A 16,562-nucleotide genomic window follows, 5' to 3' on the forward strand; every position below is an offset into this window, starting at 1 on the left:
TGACCAAAAATGGCATTATGGGATTCCTTGTTTGTCTCACATGCTTTATAACCAAGTTCCTCAATTTATAAATAAAAAGTAGGGCTGTTGATTAATCGCTGTTAATTCACACGATTAACTAAAAAAATTAATTGCGATTAAAAAAGTTAATCATGAGTAATCGCAGTTTTAATTGCACTGTTAAACAATAGAATACCAACTGAAATGTATTTAATATTTTGGACGTTTTTCTACATTATCATACATATAGTATTCTGTGTTGTAATTGAAATCAAAGTGTACATTTATTACAAATATTTGCACTGTAAAAATGATAAAGAAAAATAGTTTTCAATTCACCTCATACAAGTACTTTATTGTGAAAGTGCAACTTACAAATATAGATTTTTTGTTACATATCTGCACTCAAAAAGAAAACAATATAAAACTTCAGAGCCTACAAGTCCACTCAGTCTTATTTCTTGTTCAGCCAATCGCTAAGGCCTGGTCTACACTAGGCGTTTATGTCGAAGTTAGCGCCGTTACATCGAATTAACCCTGCACCCGTCCACACTGCGATGCTATTTAGTTCGACATAGAGGTCTCTTTAATTCGACTTCTGTACTCCTCCCCGACGAGGGGAGTAGCGCTAAATTCGACATGGCCATGTCGAATTAGGCTAGGTGTGGATGGAAATCGACGCTAATAGCTCCGGGAGCTATCCCACAGTGCACCACTCTGTTGACGCTCTGGACAGCAGTGCGAGCTCGGATGCTCTGACCAGCCACACAGGAAAAGCCCCGGGAAAATTTGAATTGGAATTCCTTTTCCTGTCTGGCCAGTTTGAATCTCATTTCCTGTCTGGACATCGTGGCGAGCACAGCAGCACTGGCAACGATGCAGAGCTCTCCAGCAGTGATGGCCGTGCAGTCTGTGAATAGAAAGAGAGCCCCAGCATGGACTGATCGTGAAGTCTTGGATCTCATCGCTGTGTGGGGCGATGAGTCCGTGCTTTCTGAGCTGCGATCCAAAAGAAGGAATGCAAAGATCTACGAGAAGATCTCTAAAGACATGGCAGAGAGAGGATACAGCCGGGATGCAACGCAGTGCCGCGTGAAAATCAAGGAGCTGAGACAAGGCTACCAGAAGACCAAAGAGGCAAACGGACGCTCCGGATCCCATCCCCAGACATCCCGTTTCTACGAGGCACTGCATTCCATCCTCGGTGCGGCCGCCACCACTACCCCACCAGTGACCGTGGACTCTGAGGATGGGATACTGTCCACGGCCGGTTCCTCGGACATGTTAGGGGACGGGGAAGATGAGGAAGGAGATGAGGAGGGCGAGGCAGTCGGCAGCTCTCACAACGCTGATTTCCCCGACAGCCAGGATCTCTTCATCACCCTTACAGAGATCCCCTACGAAGCGTCCCGAGCCGTTACCCCGGACACAGAATCTGGTGAAGGATCAGCCAGTAAGTGTTGTAAACATCTAAACATTTATTTTAAACAAAACAGGAATATTAACAATTAAAAGAATGGGTTGTTCATGATTAGTGTGCCCTAGGCGCTTAACGGTTTAGTAAGGGGCAGTGCAAGTTTTGAAAAGAAATCTAGCAATGTCCGGTTTTCAGTGATTGTCCTGCACAAGCCGCTCTACTGTTTATTCCCTGCTACTGCAGCTACAGTAAAATGCGGTCTATGTGTCCGGGGATAGAGCAGTAATCCTCCTGGGACATCTCGATGAAGCTCTCCTGGAGGTAACTTGAAAGCCGTTGCATGAGGTTCTTGGGGAGAGCGGCCTTATTGGGTCCTCCGAAGTACGACACGTTGCCGCGCCACGAGATTATCAAGTACTCCGGGATCATTGCTCTGCACAGCAGGGCGGCATACGGCCCTGGTCTTTGGAGGCTTTCCCGGAGCATTCTCTCTTTGTCACTCTCGGAGATCCTCATCAGGGTGATGTCGGCCATGGTGACCTGCTTTTAATTAGGTAGGGGAATGTTAGTGTTGGGACTGCTTTCCCATTCCTTTACAGAACTGTAACCGCTGGTTTGCAGCCACGCGGTGGAGGCGGGAGAGGGGCAGCCGAAAGGGATCGTTCCCGGGGACAGCCGCGAGGGGGTGGGACAGGGGCAGAGTTCCCGCTTGCCGGATTGCTGGCAGCAGGGACTGACATTGATTTAAATGTGAAATGAGGCCAGTGGTAATATAAAAGTTTTAAACTGCCACAAGTGTACGGCTTACCATGTCTGCCTGCAACAGAAATTCCGTTGTGCTGCCTCGCTTCTCAAATGTGCTGTTCAAGACCCCAGGCACTGAATGCGAAGGCCGAGAATTCGACCTTGTGCTGAGTGCGCATGTGAAAGGTGCTGTGCATGGTCTTGTTCACAGAGAAAGACTATGTTCTTTGTTCACAACTACATTTATCTTTCTTAGGAATTCACTCCCTTTTTCCCATTTCCACAGCCCCGTCTGCGACTGTCTCACAACCTAGCCTGGAATCACACTCCCAGAGGCTAGCGCGGATTAGGCGTAGGAAGAAGAGGACATGGGAGGACATGTTCTCTGAGCTTATGGCCTGTTCCCAAGCCCAGGCAGCACAGCAGACCCAGTGGCGGGAGAACTTGACCCGAATGCACCAAGCCAACATGGATCGGGAGGAGAGGTGGCGGCAGGAAGACCAGCAGGCGACTCAAACGCTGCTTGGACTACTGAGGGAGCAAACGGACACACTCCGGCGCCTTGTGGATGTTCTGCAGGAACGGAGGCAGGAGGACAGAGCCCCGCTGCAGTCCATCTGTAACCGCCATCCCCCGCCACCAAGTCCCATACCCACCTCACCCAAAGTGCAAAGAAGGAGAGGCGGCAGAGTCCCTGCTAACTCTCACTCCACCCCTGCAGAGAGCTCTAGTAGCAGAAGGCTCTCATTTCCCAAAATTTGAAAAGTTCTTTCCTTCCCGCCTGACAGAAGCCCACGTCCAAGTTTCACCTCCCAATGCCATGTGTAGTTGATAATAAAAAATTCGTTTCTGTTAACTACTGTTTCAATCATGTTCTTTTGGAGGAGGAGGGGAAAGGGGGTTGGTAATTGGACAGGACAGTCTCCTTTGGCAGGGTACATAGTCGGGGGCAGGCACAGCAGCAGGGCACATACACAGTGCAGTGATGCAGTGACTAGTTACCCCGGTTAGTCTGGGAGGTTGTTTTCATGTTATGTTGGGGGGGGGGTTGCTCTGTGACTTTGTGGCGGGGGAGGGCAGTTACAGATCTTGAGCGCCGGTCCTTAGGCAGGATCACAGAGCCACACAGCAGGGGATCTGTAACCGTCCTCCCCCTGCCACAAAGTCAAATAGACCCCCCATACACACAGTCCCGATCAGGAGGGGTGACAGGCTCCGTTGAAACAAGCATCCCACCGCAGCGGAGCCTGTCAATCCTTGAGTTTAGAAGCTGCATTCGCGTCACAACACTACACCCGCTCCGCACCACAGTCTGCGTCCCAGTTTTAAAAAATTCCCGCGAAAACAGTATTAAAGAAAACGGTGTGCTTTAACAAAGTAGAACTATTTTTATTTCGACACGTGTGTTGGAGGGGGGGTGAAGGGGGTATGTAACTGGATAGGATAGTCAACATTACCTGGGTAAAGAAACGGGGGCAGGTTTAGCTTCTCAGTACACAAACTATAAAGTCACAGGTTACCCTGCTCACTCAGGAACTTTGCTTTCAAAGCCTCCCGGATGCACAGCGCTTCCCGCTGGTCTCTTCTAATCGCCCGGCTGTCTGGCTGTGAGTAATCACCAGCCAGGCTATTTTCCTCAACCTCCCACCCCGCCATAAAGGTCTCCCCCTTGCTCTCACAGAGATTGTGGAGCACACAGCAAGCTGCTATAACAATGGGGATATTGGTTTCGCTGAGATCACAGCGAGTCAGTAAGCTTCTCCATCTCCCCTTGAGACGGCCAAAAGCACACTCCACCACCATTCTGCACTTGCTCAGCCGGTAGTTGAAGAGTTCTTTTTCAGTGTCCAGGGCGCCAGTATAGGGCTTCATGAGCCAGGGCATTAGCGGGTAGGCTGGGTCCCCGAGGATGACTATAGGCATCTCCACATCCCCAACAGTTATTTTGTGGTCCGGGAAGTAAATACCTTGTTGCAGCCGTCTAAACAGACCAGAGTTCCTGAAAACACGAGCGTCATGAACCTTGCCTGGCCATCCCACGTAGATGTTGGTAAAACGTCCCCTGTGGTCCACCAGTGCTTGCAGCACCATGGAAAAGTAGCCCTTTCGGTTAATGTACTGGGTGGCCTGGTGGTCCGGTGCCAGGATAGGGATGTGAGTTCCATCTATGGCCCCACCGCAGTTTGGGAATCCCATCGCTGCGAAACCATCTATGATCGCCTCCACGTTTCCCAGGGTCACTACCTTTGGCAGCAGTACATCAACGATTGCCTTCGCTACTTGCATCACAACAACCCCCACGGTAGATTTGCCCACCCCAAACTGGTTCGCGACTGACCGGTAGCTGTCTGGCGTTGCAAGCTTCCAGAGGGCTATGGCCACTCGCTTCTGTACACTCAGTGCAGCTCGCAACCGGGTGTCACTGCGCTTCAGGGCAGGGGACAGCAACTCACAAAGTTCCAGGAAAGTTCCCTTCCGCATGCGAAAGTTTCGCAGCCACTGGGATTCATCCCAGACCTGCAGCACTATGCGGTCCCACCACTCAGTGCTTGTCTCCCGTGCCCAGAATCGCCGTTCCACGGCATCAACATGACCCATTGCCACTGTGATGTCCTCGGCGCTGGGTCGCCTGCTTTCTGACAGGTCTGTGCTACTCTCAGACTTCAGGACATCACCGCGGTGCCGTAGCCTCCTCGCCTGACTTTTCTGCATCTGCCTCAGGGAAACCTTTATGATAAGCTGCGAGACGTTGAGAGCGGCCACAACTGCAGCGATGGTCGCAGCGGGCTCCATGCTCGGAGTACAGTGGCGTCCGCGCTGTCAATGACTGGAAAAGCGCGCGAACTGTTTTCCCGCCGGCGCTTTCAGGGAGGGAGGGCGGGAGTGATGGACGGATGACGACAGTTTCCCAAAAGCACCCTCGACTCATTTTGTTACCCAGAAGGCATTGCCGGCTACACCCAGAATTCCAATGGGCAGAGGGGACTGCGGGAACTGTGGGATAGCTGACCACAGTGCACCGCTTCGAATGTCGACGCTTTCTCCGTTAGTGTGGACGCACAAAGTCGAATTACTGTCCTTAGTGTGGACACACACGTTCGACTTTGCAATATCGATTACAAAAATTCGATGCAAGTAAAATCGAACTACTCTCGTAGTGTAGACAAGGCCTAAGACAAACAAGTTTGTTTACATTTACAGGAGATAATGCTTGCTTCTTCTTATGAGCAATATCACCAGAAAGCAAGAAATGGTATTTGCATGGCACTTTTGTAGCTGGCATTGCAATGTATTTACGTGCCAGATATGGCAAATATTCGTATGCCTCTTCATGCTTTGGCCACCATTCCAGAGGACATGCTTCCATGCTGATGACTCTTGTTAAATAAATAAATAAATAAATATTAAAATTTGTGATTGAACTTCTTGGGGAGAACTGCATGTCCCATGCTCTGTTTTACCCACGTACTGCCATATATTTCAGATGATGACCCAGCACACGTTGTTCATTTTAAGAACACTGCAGATCTGACAAAACGCAAAGAAGGTACTAATTTGAGATTTCTAAAGATAGCTACGGCAGTCGACCCCAGGTTTAAGAAGTGCTTTCCAAAATCTGAGAGGGACGGGATGTGGAGCATGCTTTCAGAAGTCTTAAAAGAGCAACACTCAGATGCGGAAACTACGGAACCCAAACCTCAACCTTCTCCACACTGCTTTGGATTGGTATTGAGCAGAAGCCGTCATTAGCATGGACTGAGTGGACTTGTAGACTCTAAAGTTTTACACTGTTTTGTTTTTGAGTGCAGGGTTTTTTTGTACAAAATTCTACATTTGTAAGTTCAACTTTCATGATAAAGAGAGCACCACAGTACTTGTATTAGGTGAATTGAAGAATACAATTTCTTTTGTTTTGTTTTTTTTTTACACTGCAAATACTTGTAATCAAAAATAAATATAAAGTGAGGACTGTACACTTTGTATTCTGTTTTGTAATTATATTTGAAAATGTAGAAAACATAAAATATTTAAATAAATGGTATTCTATTATTAACAGTGCAATTAATCGCGATTAATTTTTTTAATTGCTCAACAGCCCTAATAAAAAGGATTTTTTTTCCTCATGTCAGCAGTGATAAGAAAACTTGGGACGCTGATTTCTCCTTCTCATCACAGATAGACAACAATGAAGATTCTGCATGCCAGGTTATGTCCTCCTTTACCTCTTCCCACTGCATGCAATTTATGCCCTCAGTTATACCTGTACAACCCTACTCACACTGGTTTCACTGAAAACAGATTTTACATTGCAAATCAAATTTAGTAAATAATTCTTTTGATGCATACATAGAAATATAATCCATTTAAAATGTTAGCTCTGTAGTACTAACAGGAGTAAGTAGTAGTAATACTTTGTCACTGAAGCAAGCAGATATGACCTTGAATACACAGAGAAGTCACATGTGGTATTATGAGGAGTGGTTTTTAGTAATTGATTTTAGGGGTACAATTTAAGCCAAAAGAATTCCAAAAGATCAAGACCAGAAAGCATGAATACGTCCTGCATGTTATTTAGTACGAGGACCAAAGATCTACAAATATCACATTCAAGACAATGTTTTGCCCACCTTTGAAATAAAGTAAATTGGGAAACGGCAGAGTAAATAAACAAAGTGACGAGGAAGTGACAGCATAACAGTGTGGATGAAAGCTGACCACGGAATCATTTAATTAATCCAACATTTACTGTTTCCTGAAGTACTGCTTTGAGGCAACCCTCACTTCCTCTTTTTAAGTGCTGTCCTGTATTTCAGACACTATAAATGCATTAGTAATACAAGGACATCAATTGATTATTTACACAATGCAAAGACATGGATAAAACTTTAGCTCTACACATAGCAAGTCTCCACTCCAAAATAAATTTGGACAAATTAGTTTTAGGCAGATTATTTCCTCAGTAACTTGAACAAAAATACATCCAATATTTCAGCAATACCTTTAAGGCATGAATACTAAACATTATTTCTCAAACTACAGTTCAATAAACATCTTGCTGAGTTTGTGATTTATCTCGCCAAAACTAGGAAGATATTTTTTTATTGGACCAACTTCTGTTAGTGAGAGACAAGCTTTCGAGACACGCTACGCTGCATACGAACACTAGGAAGGCCATCATCTATGTACAGTTTAAAGTGCAATTCTACCTTGAAAACTGATCGTTAAAAATGGCATTGCCTTAATCCACAGATGACTGGATACACACATGTTCACATATAAAACTTTACTGCGGTGACAAAATGTTTCTACCTCATGTTTTAGAGGCAAGTAATACTTCTGCAATTTATCGAGTTACAAAAGACAAATACTAGGTAAAGAACAAGGAGAAGTGGGGATTCATAATAAAATGACTACTCAATTTCAACAGTTACAAGCAAACTATAAAAATTACAATGCACAAAGTTAGGCTATATTTTACACTTTCTTTTCACTGGAATATTATATATATATATATATAATGCTTTAGGTAGCTAGACTGTTCATCTATACATTCTAAGTTCTGTAAGGCAATAAAACACCATCATGCTACAGGAGCTAGTATGAACATTTGTTGTTAGCACTTTATCGCACAATGTTCAACATTGCCAGTTTTTGAAGTCTTAAAATGGTAAGAGAACAAGTAAAAAATGGTGAGTCATGACTTACAACAGATGCTTAATATATTATACTCAAATAATTCAGAGTCAATCAAGAGTCCTACTTTTAAGTATCTGATCAGTCTGCTTTCCTAACATTGTTTGAATCTTCCTAAAACACTTTAAGGGTAGGAAAAACAGTACAACCCATTTCAGAAGCGAACAGGCAGCTGCTGAAGCTGTCAACAGGCTATGCCTTTTTCAACTCCTATGGCATGTCACAACACAGTGAAAGCATGCTCAGTTATAAAACCAAATATTTAAATCTACACTGGAAGGCTAAAGAATGCAGACAGCATAGGGTCAGCTGCAACTTTTAAGATTTTCATTAGAGCACAACTGGTTCTTTATCTTGACCCTCAATTCGCTCCAAAGTATTCAAAATTAAGATTTAGGCAGCTTTAACTAGAAGAACAGAATAAATTAAATGTATGTAAGAAACCAATCTAAATATTAAAGCATTTTATCTGCTTGAAATACATTTAAAACTGATTAATGCACTTTCTTTTAGCACTTCTAGTCTCAAAAGATCAATCTCTGATACAAGTTTTTGAAAATATTCCCTATCAGGTGTTGTTTTAGGATACATTTGTTCTTATCCAATTCGGTATCATCAAGCCCATCATTTCTACTCTGGGTGTTCCCTATACTCTGTGGCATAGAAGGAAAGTGCATAATATAAGTCTTCGATCCACTTTAAGAAACTTCCAGATGAAAAACCTTCAAAGCTCTTACACATGTGAACTATAATGAGAAACATATTGCACAGTACAAGAGGGAAAGTTACTTAGGGTTAATTCTGATTCTCTGAAGATCTAATTCCTGCAGGACTTGGACTCTTGCTTCTTAATTTGAAATCAAAGCTCAAAAGAATTTTGAATCCCACAGGCAAAAGAATTTTGATTCCAGAGTACAGCAACAGCAGGGTAGATTTTAAGTTAGGCCACATATTGGCCATCGTGCACCCACCTTGGAGGATATAAACACTACCTTCCAAATCTTTCAATTAATTTCTTCAGTTGTACAGGAGGTGAAGCTTCCAAAATAAGCCTATTTCAGGTGATGGGTTATGAAAAAAATGCCCTTGATGGAAAAAAGCAGTCTTGTCATGACCTTCTAGTTTCAGGCCAAACAGGTCTTACCAAAAAGAAAATTTACTCAGATGTCGACTTAGATATGGACCTTTTGTATGCATGGTCCAGAAAACTGGCATCAAAAGAAACAAAAGTTGGGAAGATGGAGCTCTTCAGTCCACTCCAAACTACCTTTTGACATCAAGCATAAGGAATATGGACTCCTGGGGATAGGCGTATAGGTGTGAAAAGGATGTTGACAAGATGAGAGTGTCATGAAGTGGAACTCCATCACCACTCTGGAGAGGAATCTCAGATGAAACTACACCACCATCTTATCCTTGCAAAATCTGATACAAGGTGCATAATAACCATATCCTGAAGCTCTAGGAACAATTAAGTCTCTCTTTCGGAAAAGACAGCCTTCCATACAAGAAACTCACAGGAACCAAACAGTTCAAGGGAGTTTTCATCAGTTTTGTCAGAACATTATCCTCCCAGGAGTTGGGTGTGGTATAATGAAGTGTTTTGGGTTTTGTTTTTTTAAAGTCATGCCCAATATGAACCTAACTTAAAAGGAGCTACCTAGTCTACATTTAGCTAGTTCATGATAGACCAAAATAGTTGAGTGTTCGACTTCGTTCTTTAATAGTTAGAATCTAGCTGTTTTTGTGCAATTAAGTGGATCCACTCTGACCTGTATGCACCGTAATGAATAGTTGTCTTGGCCACCAAGATCACTGAGTTTTGCTTGTACTTTTGCTAACAGAGGAACTGGTGAAAGGATGTAGAGAGAAGGAAGGCATCACTTGCTAGTGCTAGCTGTCCACAGTGCCATGAGCGGAAAACTGATTTCTTGTATATATATGAGTGGCAAAGCACTCTGGTGCCCTTCACAATGAAAGAAGATGTGATGTGTCTACTCATGACAATGTATCACTGATCGGCTTAATCTATCTGTGGTCTTATTTTCTTTCCTTGCCAGATATGTGGTGACTATAAATGCCTTGTGGAATAGATTCCAGTCTCACACTTCCAAAGGTCTGGTGCACCTCCCTTGAGTGTTTATGTGGAACACGGTAGTCTTAATTTTTGAAATGCCATCTTTCTGAAAGCCCTTATGCATGTGTCCACCCTCATATCAAGACCATTTTTGTGCAACTGCTATTGTTTGAAAGACAGAGTTCCCTGGCTCTCCATGCATTTGGATGCATCCACAATCACTACAGTTTGGTAGGAGGACTCATTCCTAATGGTAAATTTTCCCTGGACTGCCACTAGGCTATCCATTTTCTGGATCCAATGTAAGTGTCCACTCTGAGGCTTGCTTCCACTGGGATTTCAAGAGTCCATTTATGTGGACATGCCTGTTGCATCCATGAGCTCCTATATTTGAAGCATAGAGTGAGCTGTCACCTAGGGGCTTATTCTCCTTTCAGCCAGACTGACGTCTTGAATCCTGTCCCAAGTCTGGAAGGACTGGAATCAAGCGGTGTCTAGCAAAGTTTCTATGTACTCCACTTACTGGAGACAAATTAGGACTTTTGGTAGTTTATGATGAACCATAGCAACTCACCATGGTGTTGACAAATTGATCTTTTGACATGATCCACAGTGGTGTGGGTGAGTGATCTTGATCAGCTGGCTATCTAAGCAGGTGAAAGGTATGCCCTCCCAGCTTGTGCAGGTACACAACAACTGCCACCACCCATTTCATGAACACGAACAAAACCAACTCAAAAGTCAAGAAAGAAAATTAATAGTGCTTGTCCTTTACTAGAAATAATATCTTTCCAGTAGTTGAGAAATGCACCTATGTGCAAGTAAGCACCCAGAATCTCTAGAGAGCTCAGCCAGTCGCTTTCCTCTAGAAGAGTTGTAGTAGCCACGTTGGTCCCAGGATATGAGTAAACAAGTTTTTAAAGTCTGGATAAAAATTATTTCCAGCTTGAGGAAGATCAAATTCAGACAATAGCAAACCTTCGCTCTAACAAGAAGCTACATAAATGCTAAAAAAGAGAGACCTATAATGGGAACACTGACAACCCTAGAATTGTCATAGTGTGAACCATGCTTCTATTAACAATTATAGCATTGCACCTTAGAACTGAAAACCTGCACACAGCATTCCATCAGAACCTGATATTGAACTGTTCCCAGGCGCAGTTCTTGACAGAAATTTCTCACTTTAGGAAGAGCTAGTATATACACATTTTATTTAAAAGTAAATACAGTAAGGGGGGTTAATGTAATAGGGATTTAAAAATAGGCTCTATCCTCATTACACAGTGTCTCTCCTGAATGAGAGGTACCCTTGCCAAGCAACTCACCTGCAATATGCTCATCAGCTCAACAGCATTTCACCCAAATAAACTCAGGGCAAATTTGGGAGAATGTATTTTGTATTTAAGTGCCAAGAGACCATAACAACTTCTCTAATACTGTTAAGTGAATATGAACCCCAGGAAGAGAAGAGCTCAACCTCATCATGAATCTGAAAGTAAGTTAACTTACATCTACCAAAGGAGGGACTTATGGTTAGAGCACAAGACTCTGAGGAAAGAAAACTGAGTTAGGTTTCCAACTCTGAGAGACTTGTGGGACTTTGGTGTCAAGTATCAGAGGGGTAGCCGTGTTAGTCTGAATCTGTAAAAAAGCAACAAAGAGTCCTGTGGCACCTTAAAGACTAACAGATGTATTGGAGCATAAGCTTTCGTGAGTGAATACCCACTTCGTCAGACACATGTATTCACTCACGAAAGCTTATGCTCCAATACATCTGTTAGTCTTTAAGGTGCCACAGACACTTTGTTGCTTTGTGGGACTTTGAGGCAGAAAGGTCCAGTGAATTTCTCGTTTCCCCATAATTACAGATGGGCACCTTTTACAGATGATGACCTTCATGCAATCCATTCTTTTATATTGGAAACTACAACTAATGTCACCAAACCAATGAGCATGTACATGAGAGAGAGACAGACAGATAGACAGACAGATGGGGAAAATGCCACTTCATGGGTGTGTCGTGAGGCTTAATTCATTACTTACGAAGCACCCTGAGATCCTATAATGATAGGTGCCACAGAAGTGAAAGTATTACTACAATTTAATATTTCACTAACTGTTGAACATTTAACTGATTGAGGAACTGTTCATGGGATCCATGTGTAAGATCACATTGGTACAAAGTATTCATCACTAACTTTGAGTGCTTGAAAAAGACCTTTGGGGCTTGCTCATCAAAAGTATAGAAATAAAGAAAACTGCTAATGGCTTTCCTGAAGAAGAGCTTTGTGTGGCTTGAAAGCTTGTCTCTCACCAGCAGAAGTTGGTCCAATAAAAGATACTATCTCGCCCACCTTGACCTTCTCCTTGGAAGAAGTAAGGCTTTTGGGGTCAAAGACATTTTAAATATATTATGCCTGCTGAGGATTATTCATATTTTAACAGTCAATTCCCAAATACTGAAGAAAATTAAGAGTGGATTTGCTTAGCAATATGTCCCATCATGTTTGAAGCAGTTAGTGGGTCTGAATCCTAGAGAATGTAAAGTCCTCCTTTCCCACAACATAGCCATCTGTTTATTGATGTTAACCATACCATAAACTCTTCGTGAGGAGTAGCTTTTAAGGAGAACATATAACTGATTAAGATCAGGAGTGCTTAGTATATTTCTGCATAACTGTGGATTCTGTAGGGTTTTCCTGAAAAATCTGTATGATTTTACAAACTTGCTTTTATAGCTCTCTATCTATAGATAAATAGATGGTGCATTCAAACTGGTGAATCATTTTTAAAGCCAACTAAGATACCTATCTACTTCAAGACATTTGTTGAGACCAGCTCTCACAAGGGTGCATACACAAGCTCCTAGCAGAGTCCTTTGAAATAAAAGGGCATGGCAGATTAAATTTGAGCCAAAGTGTAGGTTTCAGTTAAACAAGCTTTTACAAATAAGGGCAATAGAACCATATCAATTTTTAAAACTGAACTTTAAGGATTTTTTTTTCTTTTTTAACAAACACCATTTCCGTGGGCATGCAAACACTTCAGACTTGCTGAGAGAGAGAGAGACTGACTATATAGCAAAGTGCTACTAGTTCTGCATTTCACTATTTTTGAAATCTTCATGTGTATTATTTCTTATTTTATGTGCATCTCTAACTTTGTAAAACACAGGAATGAGAAATGGAGTACCATTCAGCATGATTTCAGAGAGTTTTATTTTACATTTTTCTCTAACCTCATTCTGCTAGAAAAGCATTTTAGAATCTTACTGCTACCTCTAAACAAGAGTCATTAAGATTCTCCCCCCCCCCCCCCCCCCCCCAATCTCAGTAGTCCAGGAAACCTTTTAAACAGTCCTGCCATTTTTGATCACTTTCAGTCAGGCATATATCTATATTTGAACGGTTAGTGAAATCCAAAAATGGAACGATGATTCTTCTGCCAAACCACAGGTTTTGTTCAGCTGAGACTTCTAGAACTATAAAAAAGCCACATTATGAGGAATACATCTGCACCATCAGTTTAAAGATAGATTAGAGCACGTAACACAATACTTTTGTTGGCTCTCCTCACACAAACTCCAAATTTAAGGCCTAATTTACATAAAAGGAAAAAAGATATTCTTGATTCCTATTCTAATATTGTATGTTAGAATGAAAAGGCAGAGGACAGCAAGAGTAGCAGATTTTCAGTTCTGCTGTAAATAAAACCCTAGTTTTAAAGTAAGTTTCTGAAGTTCATCACTGTAAAGTAGCTTAACCAGCAAGAAGACCAATAAATATATCCATGCTCTGTGGATTTCAGCCTTTCACAAAATCCAGATGTAGTTTGTTTGTATTACCACAATAAAACAAATATCTCAAAACAACTTGCAAATATAACTTTGCAATCCAGACATACCACTTAAAGGTTACGTCAAACTTTACAATACAGTGCAGCTTGATTTAAGTAAATAATTCAAGAAGGAGAGTGTTTTTTATATGGTGGCATAGGTGCCAACTCTGTGGGTGCTCAAGCCCTGGAGCACCCTACAGAAAAAAATTAGTGGGTGCTTAGCACCCACCTACAGCCAGCTCCCCCGCCCCAGGCCCTCCTGTCTGCCACGATCAGCTGTTCCGCAGTCACTGGGAGGCAGGGTGAAGGGGAGGAGTAGGGAGCTGGCGCCTGTGTATGGTGGTGAAAAAATAAAGAATACTTCAAGTTTACCTCTTGCATTTTTAAATCTAGGTAGTACAATGACTAATTCTTCTAAGTCGGGGGTGGGCAAACTTTTTGGCCTGAGGGCCACATCTGGGTGGGGAAATTGTATGCAGGGCCATGAATGTAGGGCTGGGGACTGGGGTGCAGAAGGGAGTGCAGGGTGTGGGAGGGAGTGCCGTGTGCAGGAAGGGGCTCAGGGAAAGGGGTTGGGGCAGAGAACGGGTGTGGGGTATACAAGAGGGCTCAGGGAAGGGGGTTAGGGTGCAGAAGGGAGTACACAGTGTGGGAGGGGGCTCAGGGCAGTGGTGCAGGGAGGGGTGCAGAGTGCGGGAGGGGGCTTAGGGCAGGTGGTTGGGGTGCAGGAGGGATGCGAAGTGCGGCCAGGGGCTCAGGGCAGGGGGTTGGGGTGTGGGAGGGGTGTGGGGTGCAGCAGGGGGTTGGAGTGCAGGCAGGGGGCTCAAGGCAGAGAGTTGGGGTGCAGAAGTGGTTTGGGGTGTGGGCTCCAGCCCAGTGCCACTTACCTGGACCAACTCCGGAGTGGCAGTGGCGCACACTGGGGCCAGGGCAGGCTCCCTGCCTGCCTGCCCTGTCCCTGGCCCCGTGCCACTCCACTCCGTGAAGCGGCCAGCACCAAGTCCCTGCGACCCCTGGGGGAGGGGGGGGCGCAGAGGGCTGAGCGTGCTGCCCTTGCCTGTGGGTACCTCCTCCGAAGCTCCCATTTGCAAGGAACGGGGAACCACGGCCAATGGGAGCTTCAAGGGAGGTACCCACAAGCAAGGACAGAGCGCTCAGCCCTCTCTCCCCCCTCCCCTCCCGGGGCCGCAGGGACGTGGTGCCGGCTGCTTCCCGGAGCAGAGCGGGTCTTGCGGCGCCACAGGGGTGGCAATCTGGCCCGTGGGCCGTAGTTTGCCCACCCCTGTTCTAAGTCATAGCTCAGATTTCCATATTTGACAGTATACTGCCAAATTTCCTTTAGATGTTACAAAAGAAAACATGGTCTAGTGCTTCACCCACAGGATTGAGAATCCAGAGGTCTGAATTCTGTTCCTGGCTCATCCACAGACATGTACTGCGATTTTAGGAAAGCCATTTAACCAATCTGAGCCCCTATATCCCATCTTTAAAATAGAAATAACATTCATAACTTCACTTACGCTGGGTGATGGTAAGCAGCCAGTGGTCATAGTACAGATAGGTATCAGTGACACAGAGAAAGATAGGACACAGGTCCTAATTTAGGATGCTAAGTAAAAGATTAAAGTGGGAGTGCTCCTACATAAACAATATTTATAAATAGTATTTACTTAGAGAGTTACAAAAGGGATCTCACTAACGTAGGTGACTGGGAAACAAAATGGTAAATGAAATTCAATGTTGAGAAGTATAAAGCAACACATATTGGAAAAAATAATCCCAACTATACATACAAAATGATGGGGTCTAAATTAGCTGTTGCCGTTCGAGAAAGATCTTGGAGTTCTCTGAAATGTCTGCTCAATGTACTGCAGCACTGAAAAAAGTTAACAATGTTAGGAACCATTAAGAAAGGGATAGATAATAAGAAAACATCATAATGCAACTATATTAATCCATGGTAGTCCCCACATCTTGAACATTGCATGTAGTTCTGGTCTCCCTACCTAAATTAAATATATATATATTAGAATTTGAAAAAGTACAGCGAAGGGCAACAAAACCAATCAGAGGTATGGAACAGTTTCCATATGAGGAGAAATTAAAAAGACTGGGACTGTTCATTTTAAAAAAGAGACAACTAACAACTAAGGGCGGGGGGGGAGAGAATATGATAGACGTCTATAAAATGACTGGAGTGGAGAAGTGAATAAGGAAGCGTATTTACCCCTTTATATAATACAAGAACCAGAGGTAACTCAATTAAATTATTGGGCAGCACGTTTAAAACAAACAAACAAAAAGCACTTCTTCACACAACACACACTTAACCTGTGGAACTCATTGCCAGGGGATTTTGTGAAGACCAAAAGTATAACCGGGTTAAAAAAAGAATTAGGTAAGTTCATGGAGAATAGGTCCATCAATGGCTGTTAACCAAGATGGTCAGGGACACAACTCCATGCTCTAGGTATCCCTAAACCTCTGACCACCAGAAGCTGGGACTAGAAGACAGGGGATGGATCACTTGAAACTGCTCTGTTCTGTCCATTCCCTCTGAAACATCAGGCACTGACCACTCACAGAAGGCAGGATACTGGGCTAGATGGACCACTGGTCTGACCCAGAATGGCCATTCTTATAACAACTTGGTTCATCATGTGTAAGACTCTACGATGCTCAGATAGAAAGCACTCCATACATGACAAGTAATTTAAATATTCATTGATAATGAAGTGACATGTCTACATAAACAGAATAAAGCAGTATGTCACTAAATCAGGCTTTGGG

General features: G+C 43.6%; 2 protein-coding genes across 9 annotated transcripts in view; one reads left to right on the top strand and one right to left on the bottom strand.

Moving 5' to 3' along the window:
* RAPH1 (Ras association (RalGDS/AF-6) and pleckstrin homology domains 1) overlaps positions 1-16,562 on the bottom strand; it is a 170,033-nt gene that overhangs the window by 140,092 nt on the left and 13,379 nt on the right. The gene's annotated exons all lie outside the window — the stretch shown is intronic.
* LOC135974158 (uncharacterized) lies at positions 403-3,017 on the top strand. The gene is made up of 2 exons (XM_065560983.1): positions 403-1,453; positions 2,448-3,017. Exons 1-2 carry the CDS (start codon positions 877-879, stop codon positions 2,921-2,923), a joined length of 1,053 nt encoding a protein of 350 aa, XP_065417055.1. The 5' UTR covers positions 403-876; the 3' UTR covers positions 2,924-3,017.

The sequence above is a fragment of the Chrysemys picta genome, chromosome 11, assembly GCF_011386835.1.
Source record: "Chrysemys picta bellii isolate R12L10 chromosome 11, ASM1138683v2, whole genome shotgun sequence".
NCBI lineage: Eukaryota > Metazoa > Chordata > Testudines > Emydidae > Chrysemys > Chrysemys picta.

Bases quoted from the DNA above. Each gene is read 5' to 3' on its own strand.
- LOC135974158 (XM_065560983.1), top strand. From the start codon at position 877: ATGCAGAGCTCTCCAGCAGTGATGGCCGTGCAGTCTGTGAATAGAAAG. The intron at 1,454-2,447 runs GTAAGTGTTGTA...CCATTTCCACAG, and splicing joins ATCTGGTGAAGGATCAGCCA to CCCCGTCTGCGACTGTCTCA.